General features: G+C 34.8%; 3 protein-coding genes across 4 annotated transcripts; 1 reads left to right on the forward strand and 2 right to left on the reverse strand.

Annotated features, from left to right (window-relative positions):
- Window positions 1–214: 214 nt before the first annotated feature.
- Window positions 215–11,952, reverse strand: arcn1a (archain 1a). The gene is made up of 10 exons (XM_048187747.1): window positions 11,798–11,952; window positions 8,469–8,732; window positions 6,756–6,935; window positions 6,151–6,350; window positions 5,898–6,062; window positions 4,998–5,163; window positions 4,540–4,687; window positions 4,318–4,426; window positions 3,948–4,152; window positions 215–1,784 (listed from the first exon to the last, which is right to left on the reverse strand). Exons 1-10 carry the CDS (start codon window positions 11,798–11,800, stop codon window positions 1,695–1,697), a joined length of 1,530 nt encoding a protein of 509 aa, XP_048043704.1. The 5' UTR covers window positions 11,801–11,952; the 3' UTR covers window positions 215–1,694.
- Window positions 11,953–13,782: 1,830 nt separating this feature from the next.
- On the forward strand, window positions 13,783–24,067 carry hmbsa (hydroxymethylbilane synthase a). 2 transcript variants are annotated; one of them, XM_048187756.1, is made up of 14 exons: window positions 13,783–14,000; window positions 14,859–14,912; window positions 15,649–15,721; window positions 16,019–16,068; window positions 16,207–16,262; window positions 16,779–16,856; window positions 17,040–17,117; window positions 17,349–17,424; window positions 17,585–17,698; window positions 18,240–18,278; window positions 19,410–19,529; window positions 19,669–19,722; window positions 19,839–19,925; window positions 23,173–24,067. In XM_048187756.1, exons 1-14 carry the CDS (start codon window positions 13,974–13,976, stop codon window positions 23,341–23,343), a joined length of 1,077 nt encoding a protein of 358 aa, XP_048043713.1. In that variant the 5' UTR covers window positions 13,783–13,973; the 3' UTR covers window positions 23,344–24,067. The 2 variants fall into 2 exon arrangements, with proteins under 2 accessions (XP_048043713.1, XP_048043714.1); XM_048187757.1 differs by lacking the exon at window positions 13,783–14,000 and adding an exon at window positions 14,617–14,771.
- Window positions 24,068–24,148: 81 nt separating this feature from the next.
- Window positions 24,149–24,801, reverse strand: LOC125266767 (histone H2AX). Its single transcript, XM_048187758.1, has one exon. The coding sequence runs from the start codon at window positions 24,717–24,719 to the stop codon at window positions 24,291–24,293; it is 429 nt and encodes a 142-aa protein (XP_048043715.1). The 5' UTR covers window positions 24,720–24,801; the 3' UTR covers window positions 24,149–24,290.
- Window positions 24,802–24,997: the final 196 nt, after the last annotated feature.

Raw genomic sequence — 24,997 nt, forward strand, 5'->3', positions numbered from 1 at the left:
AAACTGACTGGGTGACGAAAATAGTGCTGCTACATTGGCTTCATGCAAATATTCGTAGACTGATTGGCTATGTAATTGATTCATTATAAAATCAGATACACTTCAACATATTTCAGCCTTCCAGATGATAAATTATTTATAACAATGTTGTTTACATTACGATGACCCTTCAAATAACACATTGATTGCAGAAAAGGGGACAGTTCACAAAAGATCCTTTTTTAGACTCTTTAATATTTTTTTTTAAGTTTACACTGGAATGTTTTTCATCATGAATCCCTAATAATTTGTTATTTTACAAGATTACAAAAAGAAATCTTAGATGTCTTCATACCATTCCCCAATCCACATTATGATTCCATGAAAACCAAACAAAAACAATGGAAAAAAACAAACAAAACAAAAACATTTAATACGCCCTTCCCATCATCAAAATATGCAGAGACATTCAAGGCATTATTTGGAACCAAGACAGCAAGGGAGGCATCTTTTCTGTCACGGGGGCCATGTGGGGTTGAGACTGAAGTTTGGGATGATGGCTCGGCAGGCTGGGTACCACTCTTAATGCTGATTTGAGACCAGAGGTCCCTCCCTGAAAACCTATTCACAATCACTGACAGTCAAGAGACACACATGGTTCCCAATCCTCCACTGAGAGGCTCTATCTACATACAACATTTCAGATAATAATGAGCAGGTTGCCTTTTAGTAGTATGAAAGTCCAAGCCTGTAGTTCCTGCTTTCAATAGAAAACATGATATAAACCAGACAAATTGAGCTCTCATTTTTGAAGCACCAAGATTCTCTCTGACTGCAATGTTTTCAGTTTAAATGAATCAACTCACTGTACTATATTTTGTTAATGGCTTTACGTTGTTACATTGTTTATGTTGCTTTAACAGCTTTTGTTTGTCAAATTGCCCACGTGTCCATGATACTGGAAACATAGCAACTATATGTTCCATTTCCTTACAGGTTGACATTACTACACCAAAACAATGTAAAGCAAGAGAACAGCAAGTCAGTCAAGAATTAGACAAAGATCCAAGCACAGACTTAATTCTTAAACAACAGCAGACTGAAACAGGAGATAAAATATATTTTAGACAAAACAAGGAGTCTGAATGACAAAAAGAGACAAAACAATGACTACAAACATTTCAGGATATGGACGAAAGGGCTACTGCAAGCAAGGTACAACGATCTTCTAGTGTTTCAAAAAAGTTAGTTCACAGCACAATGAAAATAAAAATTTAGAAAACCACAAACTGAAAGAAATGACATGAGCAACTTGACTTGATCCTTACAGTGGAGGTATATGAACCATCAATTCAAAAATATACTGCCATGATGGCATCAAATAAATAAAGCTCCACCAGCCCACTCCTTCCTTCTGATATAGTCACCATTTGAGCCCCAACCCTCACTGATACTCGCTGGCCTTTAAGAAAAAGGTTACTCCGTGAAACAAATTTGGTACAAGTACAGCCAAAATCGCCAGCAAAGGCTAAAATGACTTCATTTTCTTTTTAGGGGATAAAAAAGCAAGCAGAATCAATAAGTACTGCTGAAGATGATAAAGATTGCATCGTCCCTCCATTTGTATGTCTCTCCCTTCTTTTATTTATATGTTTTCAGTCCATTTATCTGCTGTTCTGTAAAGTTGGGTGGTGTTTTGTTAGTGATGTTTCCTTTTATAGTATTTCATACTTGTCAACCACAAATGATGTTTCTGTGGAGAACCGAACCGGGCTGTCCCCATCCACCTGAGACACCTTAGTGACCTGGCAGAGACAATGAGAAGAGGAAAAAGGGAGATTTTCAAAAATTTTTTCTTAAAAGGGGTCATGAATTGCATTCCAAAGTTTCCTAAGGTGCACTTATAATGTTAGTATGATTTTTACATCAAAAATTGAATCTATTGTCTGTATTGCAACCCAATTCATTAACTAATATTAGTACTCCATATCAAACGATACCCTAACCCAGAGATTCACAAACTTTTTTGTCAGCCAAAACCCTTCGACATAAAATAACTACATGAAGTACCCCCCAGGGCTCGACAATACAGACTGCCCAATGGCTGGGGCCAGCGTGAATGATGCTTGGGACAGTTGACGGAACTGTCACTGTACTAATAGGGCCAGTGCTGCACCTTCATAACAGTTTATGCAAAATTAAACATTCAAGAAGAAGCGATAGAGAACTTAATTCGGTAATCATGCACTGTGTGAGAAGTTATAACCTTAATACAATACAAGGTTATATGGGTCAAAAAACAAAAACAGTAACTTATTTTTTTATTACTTTTTTTGTGGTGGGATAAGTAAAACTTTGAACCACTGGCCCCCCAAAAAAAAATAAAAAAAAAATAAAATATATATATATATATATATATATATATATATATATATATATATATATATATATATATATATATATATATATATATATATATATATATATATATATATATATATATATATATATATATATATATATATATATATATATATATATATATATATATATATATATATATATATATATATATATATATATATATATATATATATATATATATATATATATATATATATATATATATATATATATATATATATATATATATATATATATATATATATATATATATATATATATATATATATATATATATATATATATATATATATATATATATATATATATATATATATATATATATATAAATATATATATATATATACACACACACACATACATATATATTACTATTATATATTTATGTTAATATATATTACATAAATATATAATAGTAATATATATGTATGTATGAGTGTGTGTGTATATATATATATATATATATATATATATATGTATGTGACCAGATGAGATTGGCTGAAATTCAGGACGGGGGGGGTGTCTGTGGTCTGGGCTGACGGGATGGGGGGCTTCTATGATATTAGACTGCGTAGTCTATAATAAAAGATAATGAATTTCAAACCTGAACCAAACATATTTTTATTCAAAGATCAGCAGTCTGTCATTAGTCTTTAGTCTGCCACAAAAAAAAAAAAAAACATTAAAATGATGAACTCAAATGTCATTGTGAAAAGAAAAAAAAACAATGACTGTTTTAAGTAACAGTGTGTAAATCAGACCTTTCTGTATAGCCTAACGCTAATAAGCTTAAACGAAAATAACGAAATAATTGTGTAGTGAAGTATTTTTTTGTACACAGTGCCAAGAACAATCAATCACTCCTTTACGTGTGCATCACTGTCCTCCTCGCGGCTGCAGCAACTTGCGCTCTCTTCATCAAGGCTTAAAACAAAAAGGGCATGCATATCTAAATTCGCACCTAGCCGCCTACGGTATTTTTTTTAGAACTTAGAAAAAAGATGCTGCAGCCAATGAGCAGCTGGCGGGGGCTGGTTGCAGGACGACAACCTCCGCAGACAGTTTTTAATGTTTATCAGACAATAACTACTCAAGATTATGCTTTAGTATAATTTTCGGGACAATTAGGGCCAGATTCGGGACAACAGTTTAGATTTCGGGACTGTCCCGAATTTTTCGGGACGTCTGGTCACCCTAATTATATTATATATATATATATATATATATATATATATATATATATATATATATATATATATATATATATATATATATATACAGACAAGCTACGCAATATCGCGTTCATAATCGAAGGCGATTCATCTGCGATTATGAACGCGATATTGCGTAGCTTGTCCGCGAACTACGGCTCTGTATATTAAGTGCCGCTCCATTTGAAAGCAGGTGATGGACATTTACCACTAATCACAGAACCGGCTTTACTGACGAGACACGCATGACAATCTCATGCGATTAATCGTGCAGCCCTAATATGCAGTTCTGTAATAAACCCCAGTTTGGCAAACCATGACCTTTTGTCTTACCTGAATGTCACAGTAGCTGCCCTTGGAGACAAAGGAGACACTGACAGGGAAAAAGTCATTCGGCTGGCCATTTATGCTGAACTCCAGGCTACCAGTCTTATTCTTTACATCGATCACGGGCAGACACCACTCCAGGACATTTCGTCTGCTGTCATGGCGATATTCTCCATCTAGATCACCAATCACAGGAGCTCCTACTCCTGACCTGTGATGAAATAGTTTCAATAGAAAAATGTAAATAATAAACCAAATGACCCCAGGATGATTCATTACACATGGGGCAAGGCAGAAGGTACATTAATATGCCAATAAAGTTGTATAATGTGAATGAATTATTGTCCTGAACTAAATCCAATGAAATTCTACTCACGGTACAGGAATAGAGACGACTACATCATTGAGTTCCAGAGATTCATCCTGTAGCTCATACTCGATGTTTACATCACAACCGGTACCACTCTCAGAGGGCCAGCAGTTTACTGTAGAGACAAAACAGGCAAAAATAAAGTGAGCATAGGTCATGTGACACTACAGGTGAAACATAAGCTGTTAGCTTTATTGATAATACTAAAACCAGATGTTCAGGACTGACTTGTCAGTGGAATGAGAGATTCATCTGTGGTCTGTAGTCTCCACTTCAGCACACCCACGTCACTTTTCAGGGGGAAAGATTTGTCAGGGTTTTTCAGACCAATCACAGACTCCGCTGTGAAAAGTTTTTTGTCCACATTGGGATGGGTCTATAAGAGAGAGAGAGAGAGAGAGAAAAAATTAGAAGAGTGTAACAAACTTCTATAGGTTCTCTTTTATTAGCAGTTTTAGAATATACAGAAAAGTTCTTCAATACAAAACAATTTTGGTTTGTATTGTGGTCTAGTTTTATTTCATTTTTCCATTTACTTTTGGTTTCATTTTTTATTAGTTTCAATACTTTTTTTTTTTTTTTTTACAAATCAGTGCCTAAAACAATACACTTCATTTTATTACAAGAAGCATCATATTCAGAATAATTATGATTTGCCCTTGCTGCTACATTTAGAAAAACATCACCTGCAACTGGACGCCTCTCTTGTCATTATTGCTGACATTCAGCCTAATTCGCCCATTCTTTTCTTCAGACACTCTGAGGGTAATCATGCCAATAACTTCCATGTTCTGGAGGCCACCATCACGGCCACACGTCAGGGTGATCTTTTCCTCCACCCGCAGATGCACACTGAAAATTAGAAATTTTTTAGATTATTTTAAAATTTTAAAGACTAACACAATTGTTGCAAAATTATCCTATCCTAAGCCAAATTTTAGCCGTTTCACACATCATGTGTTTGCAGCATAATGGTGCATAAAACGCTTTGGCTTTAAACAGAAAATAAAGCGATCTGTGGGTTATGGCACATCCTATGTCCTCTGAGAAAAGAAAAATAAAAAGATCAGGAGTGGGTCATTGAGAACTATTTGACTGTCAAACTTAAAATCTAATTTACATGAGGAATCCAAATTCAGTTAGACTTAGAAAGTGGTGCTTATGTGCCTTCATTGTTGATGAATAGATGTATTTTCTGCTGAGTTCAGTGTGTAACATGCAGCAAAAATAGGCTCAGTGCTGAAACTCTGCTTGACATGCTGCTTAAACGTACAGTGTGAATACTGCAACTGGGCACTTGCACGCTGCTGACCTGAGATGTGCGAAACAGGTCTTAATCTGAAACCAACTAAAGCAAGTAGTATTTTTTTATTATACATTTCCATTTCCTTGTCTAACTTGCATTTGGAAAGCCTCACAAAGAGACATTATATTTACAAACATACAAATGGACCTTTAATGCATTAATGAACAGTACTGCTAAATAAACAGTTATTATTTTAGCCGAATAAGATCGTACACTCCACTATGTTCTTTTGATTATCCTCAGTCTGATTATAGCATTAAAAACAGTGGCATATCATTACCTCTCTGTGTGCGTTGGAGGAGGCAGAGATTTGGATGCATCTGATGGGCTTTTGCCTGTGCTGGGCAAGATGATATTTTCTCCCTCTGACTTAAGTTTGTCCACAAAGTCATCCACCTCCTTACCTTTGCCAACCAGTTTAAGTGCTTTACTTGGACCACTGGACCTAAAACAAAAGGGCATTAAAACTGCAGCCTGACACTTTTTTAATACAGGTTAAGGATCGCTGTACTCTATTAAGGGTATAGCTGTACCTGACGGGTGCAGGGGTGGGTTTGGGTTTCTCGAGCTCGATCAGCGTGTCTGTGATGATGGATGTGTTGCTGCTGCTCATGCCCGAGCTGCCGAAACCACCGAAGCCCGGTCCCTTCTTTCCACGCTCTGCATCTCGCCGTATCTGCTGAAGTTCTTTAGCCTTCCGTCTCATTTCTGCCTTAGCCTCGCGCTCCTGAGTCTGATGAACAATTGAGTCGTTTAGAGTGAAGGAAAGATGATCAACATTAAAGTACATCATAATTACAGCATTTAAATTAATCAAATGTCACCTAAGGGCCCTTGACAGTATGTTATTTATAAAGAGCAAACACATAGCTGGGATTAGGGATGTTTAATTTTGAACTCCACACACAGCACCTCGTTTCACGCATTAGGAACTTATTGATCATCCTCCTTTGCATCCTTTGCTTGTACCCGAGCTATACAAGTCTAGCAGACTGGAGAATTTTCTAGAATGTCATTAAATGCAGTAGAATTTGGGGGAATTGCCAGATTCGATAATTAGAAGAGGATGAAAGCATACTTTAAGCGATGGATGGCAAAAAAGTTTGCTTTGCTATTTCTCAAGAAATGTGTTTCGTACCTCTCTGACAGCGCGGAAGACCTTTTCCTCATGAGAGTCCATCTCTGTGAATGTCCGGATTTGGGCCAAGTTGACGTTTTCTCTATAACCGAGGGCAACAATCTCATCGAAGGCAAAGATGAGGTCAAAGCAGTGCTCAGAAATCTCACTCTCCTCCAGGACACGACAATATTCAGGAATCTACCAAAATACAAGTTAAATGAACACAAATCAAGTCAGTTTCCTTTCAAAATTCTGATATGAACAGAACGATTTGTATTGTGAAAAGCGCTATACATGAATTTAATTTCATTTAATAACCTAAGATGACCTAACACATCTAAAGTTTTATAAAAAAAAAAAAGAATTAAAACAAGGTTAGGTCTAGAGAAAAATATTTTACTAATTTCTAACATTACTAAGACATTATGTTAGAAATTAACATATATATATATAATTTTTTTTTTTAAATATATATATATATATAATTTTTTTTTTTAAATATATATATATATATATATATTTTACAACCAGTCAAAAGATTGAAAACATTACTATTTTTAATGTTTTTGAACAAAGTCTCTTATGCTCATTAAGGCTGCATTTATTTCATAATAAATACAGAAAAAAAAAACAATAATCTTGTGAAATGCGTCACACGATTCTTCAGAAATCATTCTAATATGCTGATTTATTATCAATGTTGGAAACAGTTGCGCTGCTTAATATTATTTTATAACGTGATACTTTTTCAGGATTCTTTGATGAATAAAAAGTAAAAAAAAAAAAATATCAGCATTTATTTAAAATAGAAATGTTTTGTAACAATATACACTACTGTACAAAAGTTTGGGGTCAGTAATTTTTTTCTTTCTTTTTTTTAAAGAAATTAATACTTTTATTCAGTACGGATGTGTTAAATAGATAAAAATAGTAATAGTAAAGATTTATATTGTTAGAAAAGATTTATATTTTGAATAATGCTGTTCTTTTTAATCTTTCATTCATATATGAATCCTGAAAAAAGTATCACAAGTTACAAAAACATTTCTGAAGGATCATGTGACACTGAAGACTGGAATAATGATGCTGAAAATTCAGCTTTGCATCACAGAAATAAATAATATTTTAAAGTATATTAAAATAGAAAACCATAATTTTAAATTGTAATATTATTTCACAATATAATTGTTTTTTTCTGTATTTATTATGAAATAAATGCAGCCTTAATGAGCATAAGAGACTTCGTTCAAAAACATTAAAAATAGTAAGGTTTCCAAACTTTTGATTGGTAGAGAATATATATATATATATATATATATATATATATATATATATATATATATATATATATATATATATATATATATATATATATATATATATATATATACATATATATACACACACACACATACATATATATATATATATATATATATATATATATATATATATATATATAGTGAAAAACTGTAAATGGACATCACAACATTACATGTTATTTTACGTTATCAAGTCAAACGTATGGGTTTTCTATGTAAAAACTATTAATTGCCATATAACTTACAGTGAAAAACAATAAAAGGACATTCCCTAACTTAAAATATATGGTTATTTGTTTTTTGTTTTTATGGTGGATTTCAAGCAAGCAAGAAGTGATGAAAAAACAAAAGCAATTTTGTTATCCATAAAAAGTATTTTATTCCATTGTGTATGTGGTTTCTTTCTTACCACACGTGAGAAGAGACGCAGTGTCTCCAGATCCTCCAGTATATTACTGTTCTTGGTGGTGACCAGCACCATGTACAGCTTTTCCAGAGGTTGGTAGACGTAGCGCACACTCTCCGTCTCCACAAATGTATGCTGTTTGCCAGTGTTCATCAATTTGGGAAAAGCGGCCAGCAGACCCTCCACTCGCGTCCGTGTCATCTCCACAAATTGCCGTGACACCAGGGCCTTACCTGCCTTGGTGCAGATTGCTGCTGCCAACAGCACCTGGAGTAGTTAGTGAACAAGAATTTTAGGGAGCCATTTCAAAAATGCAGTTGTAATCTTCATAGAGGAACATGCAGAATGCAGTGCACTACTTGGATGTGTGGATGGAAAGAGTACACTAGATTCAATATTAACATTCCTTCCAAGAGCAAAACAGACACAACTTTATTTGGCTCTCATGTTTGCTGTACTTAATTTATAATGTGTTTAATTTGGTATAAATAGATCTGCATAACAGCAAAGATAGAGCCCATCTTTCAACAGAAAGTCACCTTTACATTTGCATAATCAACTGTTAGAACAGACTGACTACTGTAACAAAAGAAGTCTGAAGCAAATCAGAGAAACGCCTAATAAAACCAACAATGTGATTACATATCATGCAGGGTTCCCACACATTCTGACCAGTGAATCTGCATGATTTTTCCAGTCGTTTGTGAAGATTAGATATGGATTAGAAAGATTAGAAAAAAATAAAATAAATACTTTATAGAACTTGCACACACAAGTTATTTCAAGCCAAAAAAAAATAGTACTGAGCATAAAACAAAAAATATGTATCGACTACAGAAATGTATGACTTTTACTAATGTTATTTTTGTCATGACGACTCTCAGAAGAGTTTAGCATGGTAATATATATGACAACAGTAAAGTATTTGGTCTTGGGGGAATAGATCTGCTGCTGATATTGCTGCTGCAAAGCAAGCAAAGAGACTTGCAACTGCCAATATATATGAGCTTCTATGACATGCTGCTGCTGCACAAATAGCATATATGAAATTACTCGTAGCAGATCTATACAGGTGGAGCCGGGGGATGTAGAGGGTTTCAGAGGGCCTGATTACACCTGGTCACTTCATGTGTTTTTACTTCAGACAGCTATCTGATTTGTTAAAACGTTCCATTTACACTTGGAAACATAAATATGTCTCCATAAAACAGATACAAATCCGATCTTTAATTCCTGTGCTATATGCAAATTTAATGAAGTTCATGTTAATGAAAGCAACAGATATGCACTGCCTGCATTTTATTTAACATCAGCTAATTTCAAGATCAAAGACCGCGATAGGACAGAAAGCAGCATCAGCACTGGTAAGGCCATTTAGTCTCACTACTTTTAATAAAGATGATTGTGTGTGTTTAGCATCTGGGACTGACTTTTAGTTTCATTGGAGGCAGTTTGCGCATCAGCGTGCTGAAGAGATACTGAGCTACTCATCTGCGGCGATGCGTGTTGTCATATAGCCTTCGACACGCTCTCACACATTTATTTTTTAACATTTGGGGAAGAGTAAAATTTATATTTGGGGTTTCAACAACCAGAAGCATTTACACTTGTCCAGTTTCATTTGGAAAGTGTCTCAGACCACCTCCTCAAGTGTTTTGAGTGATCGGATTTAAATCCCTCTCGAAAGCGTTTCAGAGGGCATTTACACCTGGTCTTCTTTTCATGAGCGGATAGATATCCAATCTGAGAAAAGGCATGAAGTGACCAGGGGCCTCATTTATAAAATGTTGCATAGATACGGTCCTACATTTGATCTTATGATAATTTCTCAACCGTGAATACATGTGATTCATGGAATGAACGTATGCACAGAAAATGTGTGTATGCCTCACTTTCAGATGTGAAATCTATAAAATCACAAACGAACCTGAACTTGCATGCAGCTGAATGGTTTCAGTTCTCCAACTTGTAAACGATGCCTAATTAATTTCATTAACATTTATAAATCAAATCAAATCTGAGCAAATGAGGACCCAGGTGTAAAAAGGCTCAGAGGAACTCTGAAAGTGCGCTGCAAACCCCTACAGCAAACATTAACCAACCATTTAAATGTTGATCAACAAACTCATTGGCTACAGATGCAACAGGATCAACTTGTGCAGTGTATGATGTGACTGTCAGCAGGTTGGGTTAAGGACCCATCAGCTTGTGCCATCTACAGTTTAATGACAGAACTTGATATTTATTTCCATGACTTTTCCAGGAAATAACACTTTTGAAATTCAGTGATATTTCAAGGGTTTTTTTTTTTTTTTAAAACGCTTGTTATGAGACAGCAAAACTGGCCAAAGTAATTGACAGAATGAATGGGTTCCTTTTATTATCATCAAGGAATCAAAGGTGTGAAGAGTTATGTGGTCTGTTTTGAAACACTTTAAATTACACAAACTTCACACTGCATTCATTGAGTGCATTTGACTAGACAGCTGCACACTTCAAAATACTACAATGCAACCCTCTGTGACCTAAGATAGTCCACATTACAAAAGACAGGCGATGATTTTGTATCTGGATTAAGATCAAAACCACTTCCATAAGCATGTCCATAAAACAATTTCACCAAACAATCAGGCAATAAATGACAGTATGTCTATCCATCTACCATTATTTTCTGTATGTTCCTAAATGGTTTATTTTTCTTTCTGATTCTCTCTGTTCTTGGGAAAATAAAATATTCCAATTCAGCCAAACTTTACAGAAAAGCTTTGAAACAATCAATTCTGTTCCAAGTGATCTAAAGACAGGTCAACATGATCTACAAATCAACAAGCTAGCTGCAAATGTTCCCAGTTTATACAAAAAAGTCTGAAGCACTGAATTCAACACAATCCGACCACGTCAACAGATGTTACATATGGACTCGTTATTTTACACAAAAACACGTGTAGAATGTAGAATCATACTGTTATTAATCACACTTACACAGCTTATTTGTTACCACAGAGACGTATAAGTTGATAGGGAAAGTTACAGGCCTAACAGTACATCGAGTATTTGACACTGATGTGGCTCATTTCTCCTTACATTGACAACACACCTTACTAGCCAGTTTAACACCTCAAGAAGAGACATTATACGTAGACAATTATCACTGAGCTAATTTACAATTTTACAATACGTCAATTTCAAAGTTTCTCTCAAATAAATACGCATTTCGAGCAATAAATCAGTCTGCGGTTCGTTTCGTTAGCTAGCAGTAACCTCTCATGTAAAAACCGGAACCCGTCGTCAAAATCAGTCGTTTGTCCATAAACGAATAAAGATGAACTCACCATTTTCACGGTTTGATATGTTTTCTGCGTTTAATCTTCTGATCGCCGTTTGTGTGGTTGTATAAATGCTGTGTGGAGATCAATAAAAGTGTTTGTGTGCAGGGCGGCTCAATATGGCAGAAGTGTAAGCCACGTCTCCAACCGGAAGCAGCTCGTCAGGGGTAAAAGGGCAACAAGACATATGTGGAAGATCCAACATCAGCAGCAGGAGCAACCCAACCCTCACACGATACTAAGAGGTTAGCCCTTACTACAATAAATAATCAAATTAATAACACTTTGGTGTTGTGATGTTAATTTAATGACTTATTTTAATATATAAATATATTCACACACACACACACACACACACACACACACACACACACACACACACACACACACACACACACACACACACACACACACTTACTTTGGTGTTATGTCATAATAAAACAGAGACTATAGCAGGGGACCCACTTTATACTAAGTCTTAACTACTGTGTACTTACATTTAAATTAATCATTTGATACAATGCACTTATTGTGTACATGTTTTTACATTGTACTTATATTTTACAAACACCTGCATGTAATTACATCTGTAATTAATTTCTGTAATTGCATTTATAATTACACTGTTGACTCATCCCTTACACCTTACCCCTACCCTTAAACCTACCCATACCACCAAAGCTTTCCCTAACCTTACCCGTACCCCACCTCAATAGCAGCAAAAGTGTTTTGCAATTCAATATGAACCCAATAAGTACATTGTACTTAGTTTTTGATGTAAGTACATAGTAGTTAAGGCCACTTTATATAAAGTGGGACCAAAATGTACACACACACACACACACACACACACACACACATATATATAATATATAATGCATTCTTAGGTTTTTTCTTATTCATTTTTAAAGAAACTTGGATTTAACAAAAAATCTGTAAAGAAAAGAAGAATGTACACTCAAAAATGTTTTGGTGCCGTGCGTATCATTAAGTTTATTCCTCATTCATTTATTTCATTCTGTTTTGTATGCTTGATGTGGTTTCTTTTTCTCTATTTCTGTAAAGTTTTTTCTCCATTCGTTAAATCCTTTTTATCCATTCTTTATCTGGTATAAGTAATTTTGCCGCTCTCTTTTGAACTGTTTCATTTTCATGAACTGTTCCTTGATGTTTAATTAATTATGTTACATTACATGACGATTTACAAATAAGGAATACAACAAGCGATTTATCTTAAGGATGCAATAACACAAGAGCAGCAATACAAAGTTTTAAACTTCATCTAGAATAGTAGGCTAAAACCTGGAACAAAGGGATTTAAGAAAGCATAGAAGATAATAATAGATAATATGATGAAATAAAGAGTCTCCAGGTTGCAGTTTAGGGCTCACAGAAGTTTCATGACTTGTCACAGATCCGGCTGTCCAAATAGGGTTAGGAAGATCATTCCACATCTTCCTGCCTGTTGTTTGTTTGTGAATTGTATTCTATCCAATTTCAAAGCATTCACACTACTCATAATAAAGAGTACACCTTTAGCTCAGAAATCATATTTTGTGTCTTTTACCTATTTTACATACAATCAGATAGCAATATTTCAATTGACTGCTTTCTAATCTAAAATATATTTAAATATGTTTTTATAACGTATGTTTTTACTGCATTTAAACATTTAAAACAATTAAAACAATTTTTTTTACTTTGTTACATTCTAGTAATTTGATCTGTATACGTGTCTGTATTTACTTTATCCAAACAGGGACACTATATAAACATCCCACAAGGCACATTTCCCAAAAAAAAAAAAAAAAAAAGGATTTATTTGTCAGACGACTCTTACTTTAAACTTGTTTATAAATGCTATTTTCAAATAATTATAAAGATGTCAAAATTTGTTCTTTCAAAAGTCCTAATTTTTTTAATTACTCAACATTTTGAGAAACCATTGTGGTTGGGTTGAAGTATGCGCTGAGTGGCGCTGCATGACGGGCATGAACACATCTACAGCGTGCTCTTGGCAGACGGAAGTGTCTTTCTCGTCTAGGTCACACCTCAGAAATCAGGTCACACGTTGAGTTTGCGGCAGCAGTTGGGCATTTTAGAAGTCAGAAGTCACTTAACCAAAACATTTGTGCAAATGAGTGAAAAATCTTGACGATACAGTTCGGGGAACAGATCGCTGATGTCTGGGAACGTTTGTATCCCTCAAGTAAGTGAAAAACTACACTGTTTAACGCGAGTGGCATATGGTGTTGTTTTATTGGCTCGGTGAACTGTCATTTCAACCGTTCTGTCTTTCTATTGGTGGATGGGAAGAGTTCTGGAGAAGTAGGTGGGTCAAGACACATGTGGAGGACTCAAGAAATAAGGAACTATGAGATTTTGAAATAGTTTTTTTTATAAAGGTCTTCATTTTCTACATTTAAAAAATTATCTACGTTTTTTGAGAGTCATACTTCTAATTATGATGACAAGTGCACATTTATGTAACGATCTTTACTTTCTACAGATTGGTTACATGTGAGTCTCAATAAGCATAAAAGTCTCTTATTAGTGTACAGGGCGAATCACCCCTCGTGATTTGACAATGTAATATAAAAATGACCATTTTTATTAGATGCTTGACTTAATGTGCCTCTCTACAGTTTGCCTCTTTTAGCATATTCTGTCATAGTGTTTTCTGAACTTAAACATCCGAATAAGCCATAGGGGGGGAAAAGGGCAAACTGTGTTAAACGGCCAACATTTATCTGACTCGCAACTGTGCGTTGCATCCAGCCTTGGGTTTATCAGCACTGCCCAGAAACACAGGGTGTGGGGAATGCAAGGACACTGTAAAGAATAAAAAAAACCTCCCCACCAGTTGTTCATTCATTCAGTCAGTCATTCATAAGGCCTTGGATGCAGCACATCTTCTTCTGCAGGCTGAACTGTAAAAGTGTCTGAAAATAACATGGATGGGCCATTCAAGTATATTAGAGTGAGAGTTTGATGAATCATAGTTTGCTATTTACAAGAGTTGAGGTGAGCATTAATATGAAATTTTGTAATATTCTTGTTCTTTTAGGAAGGAAATGGCAAAGTCAGTCGGGTTATTCGCATGGGAACAAGGAAGAGCCAGGTAATGTAATGTTCAGAGTCATACAGCTTTTCATTCAATGTTTCATCTTCATATGAGAGTATTTTCTGCACTTTGTTATAGAAGATATAAAGCGTATAGAATTTTAGTAGTACATTACCTAATAATCTGATAAGAATTATACAATGTAATGTTAACAAAATGAATGTTTTTAATGACATTATAATGTGTTCCTTGAAAAAATGTAGCTTTTTTCCCCATTGTGGTTCACTGGGTTGGCTGAGGGTCCCTGAGTCTGTACAGCTTGACAACTCTTGACATGGAGCATTTTATTAGGGTTTTTCTTATTGTGCGCTCAAATGAAATGATCAGTGGAGTCACTTAAGTCAAAAATAGAGAAAACATGCAGTATAAATTGAATGGGAAGTGTATAGATTTAAATGTTTTAGTCTGGAACCGTTAAAAAGTGAGGGTAGATAACAAAATGGAAATGGGTGTTAACTAGCATGCTTTAATCAGATAAAAACTGTCCCTCAGTGTCACCATAATGATTGCTGGGAGCGACTGCTAGCATTTAATCATAAAAATTGTTACATTTGTTTCTTAGCATCAGTTAAAATCTCCATTACTCTGAGTATCTTTAAATAATGACTTCGACTTTAAATGTTTAGAGAGCTGCTCTAAGAGAATTATTCCACATATATTGGTCTGAGGCTTTATGACAATGATGAAATTTAATTTTTGTATTTTCAATAATGGGGTTGTCTGTGTTTCTCAGCTGGCTCGCATTCAAACAGACAGTGTGGCCAGCACACTGAAAGAGCTTTATCCAGACGTTCATCTAGAGATAGGTAAGTGAGGAAATTTCGCACGGCATAATTTGTATGAATTCTGTCAACTTTATTTGTATTGCACTTATACACACATACACACACACACACATTGCTTTTCATTTTCTTGTTCCCATCCACTCACTGCTTGTCTAAGAACAGAGAGGGATTGTGTTGTGCTGAGAATGTGTAATCTATACCACCGCTCCACTGCTGAATCCTACTGTCTGTGTCAAAAGACATGAATGATGATGTCAGAATTGGAGCCAGTGTGCACAACTATTCAGCTCTTAACTTTTTTGTGTACATGCATTTCAGTTGCCATGTCGACAATTGGGGACAAAATCCTGGACACTGCATTATCAAAGGTAGAAATCCATCTGCAATTTCACATGTCATTATTATGTTAGGTTTTGTGGTGTCTGTAAAAAGAAATGCCTTTGAACTTTTGTGTGCAGTCCAACTACAAATCCATTATAACTTATCAAATGTGATTTTTTTTTTAGATTGGCGAAAAGAGCCTCTTCACCAAAGAGCTGGAAAATGCCCTTGAGAGAAATGAGTAAGTTTGATCAAAAACTTGGGACTTTGTTAGGACGCTGATGCTATCATCTCATCTCAGCTTATATGAAGGTTTCTCCTTCATAAACCCTCATTAGAAACCATGAAAAGGCTGTTGTTCAGTTGATTATGCTGTAAAATGCTTTAGATTGATTTATTATATACTTTTTATGCTTTCAGTATTATTGATATGACATTTCATCTCAATTCCTTTTGGACATTTTGCTTCAGAAGAACTGCTTTGCTCATATTTACTGTGTTCAGTAGCTGTTTTAATGGTTACCAACTCTCTAAGCAGTTCTCTTAGACTTGTTGATGTGTTTTGTGTAATAATGCATGTGATTAAAAAAACTTTTTATGGTTACACATTGCACAATAGAAGTTAAAACAACATTTTTCCTCTAATGTGCTGGTTTGATTTTTTTTTTTTTAAATATAGATTTTATTTTATTATATTTTATATTTTGATTGTATTATTAATATGAATGTTTTTTATATGTGTTTTGTTCACCACTAGAGTGGATATTGTGGTTCACTCTCTTAAGGATTTACCTACCTCATTGCCCCCTGGATTCACTATTGGAGCCATTCTTCAGTAAGTACCACAACCTTGATCTTAATAGTTATGTTGTATTGTATTAATATATAATAATATATAATATTGTATTTACATAATTTTTTTTAATAGTAATTTAGTTTTTTCACTTATAATGACCAATCAGGTAGTTTGAAAACCTGTTTGAGCTGTGTGTGATATGTTGCGCACTATTTTGTGAAGGCGGGAAAATCCCCATGATGCAGTGGTGCTTCATCCAAAGAATGCTGGACTTACCCTGGACAGCCTGCCAGAGAAGAGGTGAGCTCTGTGTTCTTTAACAATCTAATCATGCCAAATATATGTGCAGGCATCCATCCTAGAGAATTTGATTAATGACCCAAATAATGAAGGAAGATCAGCAGTTTTCCTAGCAATGGCATTTAATTTCAAAATCGACATTCTGTTATAGATATCATGTTATGACAGCTATATGCACTTATGTAACCAAAGCTGTCAGAAACATTTTGAAACCTCTCTTTTTCCACCCAGTGTGATTGGCACAAGTTCACTTCGCAGAGCAGCTCAGCTGAAGAAACGATTTCCTCAACTGGAATTTGAAAATATTGTATCCTGCACTTTCTTTTTGCTTTTGAATCTGTGGATGTTTATATATTATTAATGGGAGCAGCTTTATCATTGATTTTAATGGACCATATTTCCTGGGTATTTGTTATATCAGCATTTTAACAGTACTAGAGTCTTTCTCCTTGACTTTACTGCAATAGAGAGGGAACCTAAATACCCGCCTAAAGAAGCTGGATGAAAAGGACGACTATGCTGCCATCATTCTGGCCGCAGCAGGCCTCAAACGTATGGGCTGGGAAAACCGAATCAGTCAAGTATGTTTAAGTCATGACATACATCCAAGAGAAATGAATAATTGAAAAAGAAAAATTGTAGAACAGGGACTTCTACCTATCGTTGTTGATTGGATGGAGGCAGATCTGAATTACGGTAAATTGTAAGAAAGGGGCAAAATGATTAGAGAAGTCTGGCATACATCATCAGAGAGAAGTCTGTCATTTCATTGGAAGATTGAGTTATGACATTTTAATAAAAAAATTATATATGCATGAATGCATGAATAGTTCTCAATAAGATCAATAACATGCATTTAGAAAATAGAAATGCATTTTCATTTTATGCGGACCTTTCATTCATTTGCAGAATTGATATGAATCAGATTAACATTCAATGTTAACAAAAAAGTCATTTCATGTGAGACGTGATATGGGTTTATAACAAGAATGTAATATATCAATAGGGAAAACCCATATCTACCAACCACTATTCTGAATATTGAAGGTCTCTGGTGATCACAGCAGTGTTTATAGTTTTATTTAAATAATGCATTTATTGTATTTGTTCTATAAATTGCAGATTCTCGGCCCGGAAGATTGCATGTACGCAGTTGGCCAGGTAAGTGTGCAAATGTGTACAATCATTTGTGAACTATTAAAATTGAATTGGGTATTGATGTACTAGATTTAAAACGGTAGCTAATTTTTTTTCTAGTGTTTATACCCGTCATGCTTTGCACTTATTATTGTGTTGTTCATGCGAGAAAAGAAACAGGTGCAAGCTCAACTGTTAATGCGCTTCAACAACACTAAAGGAAACACCTGTGTAACAATTTATCAACGACTTCAGCCAAAAAAGTGGTGTATGTTCCATGAACATAAAAAATAATGCTTCATTTGTGATTACACTGCAGTGAAGCCATTGTATATGTGGCACTTAAAGGGATAATTCACCCAAATTTTCTCATTAATTACTCACCCTCATGTCTTTCCAAACCCGTAAGACTTTTGTTCATCTTTGGAATACAAATGAAAATCTTTTTGATGAAATCTGAGAGCTTTTTGTCCCTCCATAGACAGCTACGCAACTGACACTTTGACCCTTCAAAAAGTTCATAAAGAAATTGTAAAACTAATCCATATGAATCGAGTGGTTTAGTCCAAATTTTCTGAAGAGACGCAATTTATATAATGAACAGGTTTAATTTAGGCTTTATTCACATATAAACATTCAACTCACACATCTTTTTTGGTAAACAGAAGCTCAAGCATGTTTGCTTGGTGTGTGACAACCAATGAGGTTCATTCTCGTGTGTTACGCAGCACTTTTGAGCTTCCGCAAGAGGCTTGTTCTCGCTTGTCACTTCTGTTTATGTTCGCTGATCAATGTTTATATGTGAATAAAAGTCTAAATTAAATCTGTTCATCATATAAAGTGATTGTGTCTCTTCAGAAAATTTGGACTAAACCACTCAATTCATATTGTTTTACGATTTCTTTAGGAACTTTTTGAAGCATAAAAGTGTGCGTAGCTGTCTATTGAGGGACAGAAAGCTATTAGATTTCATTAAAAAGATCTTCATTTGTGTACCAAAGATGAATGAATGTCTTACAGGTTTGGAACGACATGAGGGTGAGTAATTAATGACAGAATTTTTATTTTTGGTTGAACTATCCCTTTAACCTACATAACTGTCTTCTTAATTAAATATCAGTCATTAAATAAACATAAAATGTGACTTATGATCAGGGAGCATTGGCAGTGGAAGTCAGAGCACAAGATAAAGATATTCTGGAAATGGTTTCTGTCCTGCACCATCCGGACACAGTGCTGCGGTGCATCTCTGAGAGAGCTTTCCTCAAACAGCTGGTGAGTTCCCTTACATACACACATGAACTAATCTGTCAGTGGATGTGGTTCATAGCTAATTGACCATATAACTGGGCATTCTAAGTCGAGCACACAGCTGTGTGATTTTAATTTAGCTGTTCATTCATTCTGTTTTCAGGAAGGAGGCTGCAGTGTGCCTGTTGCTGTTCATACAGAAGTGAAAGAGTCCAAGGTAAAGAGCATGTTTTTATGCAACTTCACTCAATGTAAATTGATGGCAATACAAATCTGAATGAGTGCTGTTGATGTTTGTATAACAGATTAAAATCAGATCTTTTCTGGTTGCAGTTATATTTGACTGGAGCAGTTTATAGTTTGGATGGAGCTGATTGCTTGAAGGACACTATGCAGACGTGTGTGGAAATAGACAACAAAGTAAGGGTGAACTAATAAATATATATATATATATATATATATATATATATATATATATATATATATATATATATATATATATATATATATATATATATATATATATATATATATATATATATATATATATATATATATATATACAGTACAGTCCAAAAGTTTGGAACCACTAAGATTTTTAATGTTTTTAAAAGAAGTTTCGTCTGCTCACCAAGGCTACATTTATTTAATTAAAAATACAGTAAAAACAGTAATATTGTGAAATATTATTACAATTTAAAATAACTGTTTTCTATTTGAATATATTTCACAAAGTAATTTATTCCTGTGATGCAAAGCTGAATTTTCAGCATCATTACTCCAGTCTTTAGTGTCACATGATCCTTCAGAAATCATTCTAATATGCTGATCTCCTGCTCAAGAAACATTTAATGTGTACAATTGTACAAAATATTTGTGTACAATATTTTTTTTCAGGATTATTTGATGAATAGAAAGTTCAAAAGAACAGTGTTTATCTGAAATCTAATCTTTTGTAACATTATAAATGTCTTTACTTTTGATTGATTTAATGCATCCTTGCTGAATAAAAGTATTCATTTCTTTAATTTCTTTTCAAAAAAATAAAAATAAAAATTCTTACTGACCCCAAACTTTTGAACGGTAGTGTCTAATGCTACAGAAGCTTTGTATTTCAGATAAATGCTGTTCTTTTGAACTTTCTATTCATCAAGGAATCCTGAAAAAAAAAAAGTACACAACTGTTTTCAACATTGAAAATAATCATAAATGTTTATTGAGCAGCAAATCAGCATATTAGAATGATTTCTGAAGGATCATGTGACACTGAAGACTGGAGTAACGATGCTGAAAATTCAGCTTTGCATCACAGGAATAAATTACTTTGTCAAATATATTTAAATAGTACACAGTTATTTTAAATTGTAATAATATTTCACAATATTACGTTTTTTTTACTGTATTTTTAATTAAATAAATGTAGCCTTGGTGAGCAGACGAAACTTCTTTTAAAAACATTAAAAATCTTAGTGGTTCCAAACTTTTGGACTGTACTGTATATATATAATATATATATATATATATATATATATATACATACATACAGGTGGTGGTCATATAATTAGAATATCGTGAAAAAGTTCATTTTTTTATTGTAAATTATTTTTAAAAATGAAACTTTCATTTATACTAGATTCCCTACATGTAAAGTAAAACATTTCAAAAGTTTTTTTTTTTTTATTTGTTGATTAGAGTGTACAGCTAATGAAAGTCCAAAATCCAGTATCTCAAAATATTAGAATATTTACATTTGAGTTTCATTAAATGACCATCCCTACAGTATAAATTCCGGGTATCTCTTGTTCTTTGAAACCACACTAATGGGGAAGACTGCTGACTTGGCAATGGTCCAGGAGACAATCATTGACACCCTCCACAAAGAGAGTAAGTCACAGATGGTCATTACTGAATGTGGTGGCTGTTTACAGAGTGATGTATCAAAGCATATTAAATACAAAGTTGACTAGAAGGAAGAAATTGGGTAGGCAAAGGTGCACAAGCAACAGGGATGACCACGAGCTTGAGAATAATATCAAGTAAGGCCGATTCAAACACTTGGGAGAGCTTCACAATGAGTCAAATGAAGCCGGAGTCAGCGCATCAAGAGTCACCACACTCAGACATCTTCAGGAAAAGGACTACCAAGCCACTTCTGAAACAGAAACAACGTCAGAAGCATTTTACCTGGGCTAAGGAGAAAAAGAACTGGACAGTGAACAGTGGTTGAAAGTCCTCTTTTCAGATAAAAGTAAATTTTGCATTTCATGTTGAAATCATGGTCCCAGAGTCTGAAGGAAAACTGGAGAGGCACAGAATCCAAGCTGCTTCAAGTCTAGTGGGAAGTTTCTGAAGTTAGTAATGATTTGGGGGGGCCGTGACGTCTGCTGGTGCTGGTCCATTGTGTTTTATCAAGTGCAAAGTCAATGCAGCCATCTTCCAGGAGATTTTGGAGCACTTTATGCTTCCATCTGCTGACAAGCTTTATGGAGATGCTGATTTCCTTTTCCAGCAGGACTTTAGCACCTGCCCACAGTGCAAAAACCACTTCCAAGTGGTTTGCTGACCATGATATTACTGTGTTTTATTGGCCAGCCAACATGCCTGACCCCTGAATCTATGGGATATTTTCAAGAGAAAGATGAGAAACAGTCGATCCAACAATATACAGATGATCTGAAGGCTCAATAGTGCCTCAGCAGTGCCACAGGCTGATCACTTCCATGCCACACTTCACTGATGCTCTAATTTGTGCTAGGAGCAAGTAATTTGCTGTAATATGTGCTGCCGACCAAGTATTGAGTGCACAAATGAACATACTTTAAAGAACTTGAACTTTTCTGTTTTGAAAATCCATTTTTTGATTGATCTTAGGAAATATTCTAATATTTTGAGATACTGGATTTTGGACTTTCATGAGCTGTACGCTCTAATCATCAAAATTTAAAAAAAAAACTTTTGAAATGTTTTACTTTACATGTAGGGAATCTAGAATATATGAAAGTTTCATTTTTAAAAACAATTTACAATAAAAAAATGAACTTTTTCACGATATTCTAATTATATGACCAGCACCTGTGTGTGTGTGTATATATATATATATATATATATATATATATATATATATATATATATATATATATATATATATATATATATATATATATATATATACACACACACACACATATTACTGTTCAAATGTTTGTGGTCAGTAAGATTTTTTTATTTAGCAAGGATGCATTAAATTGATCAGTGACAGTAAAGTAAATATCAGTTTCCACAAATATATTAAGCAGCACAGCTTTCAACATTGAATAAAAAATGTTTCTTGAGCAGCAAATCAGCATATTAAAATGATTTCTGAAGGATCATGTGACACTGAAGGCTTCAGCTTTGCCATCACAGGAGTAAATGTCAAGAATAAATTACTTAATATATTTTTAAAATATATTAAAATAGAAAAGTTATTTTACTGTTTTTACTGTATTTTAGACCAAATATATGTAGCTTTAATGAGCATAAGAGACTTTTTTTTTTTTTTTTAAAAACATGTACCGCAAGTGTTTGAATGGTAGTGTTTATATATCATTTACAGAATTATATTTACAGAATTATAAAGTGTATTTTTTACAGCATTATAATCTTTATTCCAACTGGTTTCTATCAGGTGAGTGAGAGCACACCGGAGTGTGTACACGTTGCAGTCACTGCCAACAGTATATCATCATCAGCCCTCGATGCTGCTGAGAAACTGGGGATGGATCTAGCAAATGTTCTCCTTAACAAGGGGGCTAAAGACATTCTCACAACAGCCAGGAAACTTAATGATGCTCGATAACTTTTTTTTTTTTTCACATTTTGTGCACTGAAGTTAAGACCTATTTCAGGAATCTTTGACATGCTGTTAACTTGATAAACAGTACACTCAACTGTATGATCTATAGCTGAATCTCCAGAGCTTAAGTACAACCATGATTGGGTGAAGTATCAAGTCACTTCAGCTACTGTACCTCAGTTCAACAATGTGACAACACAAGATGCTGAAACTTGGACTGTTTTGACTGCCATCATCTCTCAGGCACAGAATTCTGGAAGAAAATTCATGTTGATCGTCTTCCTCTTCTAATGATCAGGCTGCCTTTATCTATGAACCACATAAAAATGAGGTGCTCAAAATGGCTACCTTTTACATCTGGCCATGGTTTTGATTATAGAAATGAGTATCTAACAAAATTTATATCTATATCTGTATATGCTTAATTTTCAAAAATATATGCATTTTATCACTGTGGAATACTATAAAACTAACCCATATTCATATTCTAAGATGTGATTTCTTAAGTGTTTGGAATCAATGTAAGATTTGTATTGGCAAAATATTCTGTTTTAAGTTTGCCTAAATTAAAAGATTAACTAGAATGTTTTTTTTAGTCAAAGACGACGCCATAATGTGCCTTATAAACATGTTGAATTGTAAACTTAATCATAGCAAATCACTTTGACCAGCAATGTTAATGTTTTCTGTAACTACCAACATGAGAAAATAAAGAATATCTTTAGTATCAATGTTTACTTTTTCCCGCCTATCACAAGCAGCATCAACCAGTAAGTTACTCTTGCTCATAAGAAAGCACAAACTCATATATAAAAAGACATTTTAATAAGTAAAAAGGCAGATCAATAATACAGGCTACATTACATTCAGACATGAATTGGCTCTTTTCAGACGAGTGGGGTGGCCCTTAAAAGGGCCTTTGGGTGAGTTATCTCAGGACATCGCAGCTTTTAATACTCCTGTGACTGGGACGATCCCTTCTTTCCAGATTTGCCAGAACTGGCAACAGCCTGGCCAGTTTTCTTGGGCAGAAGGACGGCCTGGATGTTGGGAAGAACACCACCCTGGGCGATGGTCACTCCGCCGAGCAGTTTGTTCAGCTCCTCATCGTTTCGGACAGCCAGCTGAAGATGACGAGGGATGATACGAGTCTTCTTGTTGTCTCTTGCAGCGTTTCCCGCCAACTCGAGAATCTCAGCGGTGAGGTACTCGAGGACTGCAGCCAGGTACACGGGAGCACCAGCACCTACTCTCTCAGCATAGTTGCCTTTTCGCAGGAGACGATGCACACGGCCGACGGGGAACTGAAGACCAGCGCGGGAGCTGCGAGTCTTGGCCTTGGCGCGGGCTTTTCCACCAGTTTTGCCTCTTCCAGACATGTTGTTCAAGAATCTTCTTTCCTCAGTTTGTAGAAGAAATCAGTGAGGTGCTCGGTGGAGTTGCTGCAGTATTTAAGGACTGACTGAACTAGGGTTGAATAGTCCCGCCCACCATTGTGATTGGTTACGCGCAGTGAAGAACAGACCTGATTGGCTGGTAGAGGCAACCAGAGAGCGGATGTGATCTCCTATTGGCTTGAACTTGCTGTGCATAAACAGCGCAAACGAACGAACCAATCCGAGTGCATCGAAATGTGCGCGAGCTGATTGATTCGTAC

This window comes from Megalobrama amblycephala, linkage group LG4 (genome assembly GCF_018812025.1).
Source record: "Megalobrama amblycephala isolate DHTTF-2021 linkage group LG4, ASM1881202v1, whole genome shotgun sequence".
Lineage (NCBI taxonomy): Eukaryota > Metazoa > Chordata > Actinopteri > Cypriniformes > Xenocyprididae > Megalobrama > Megalobrama amblycephala.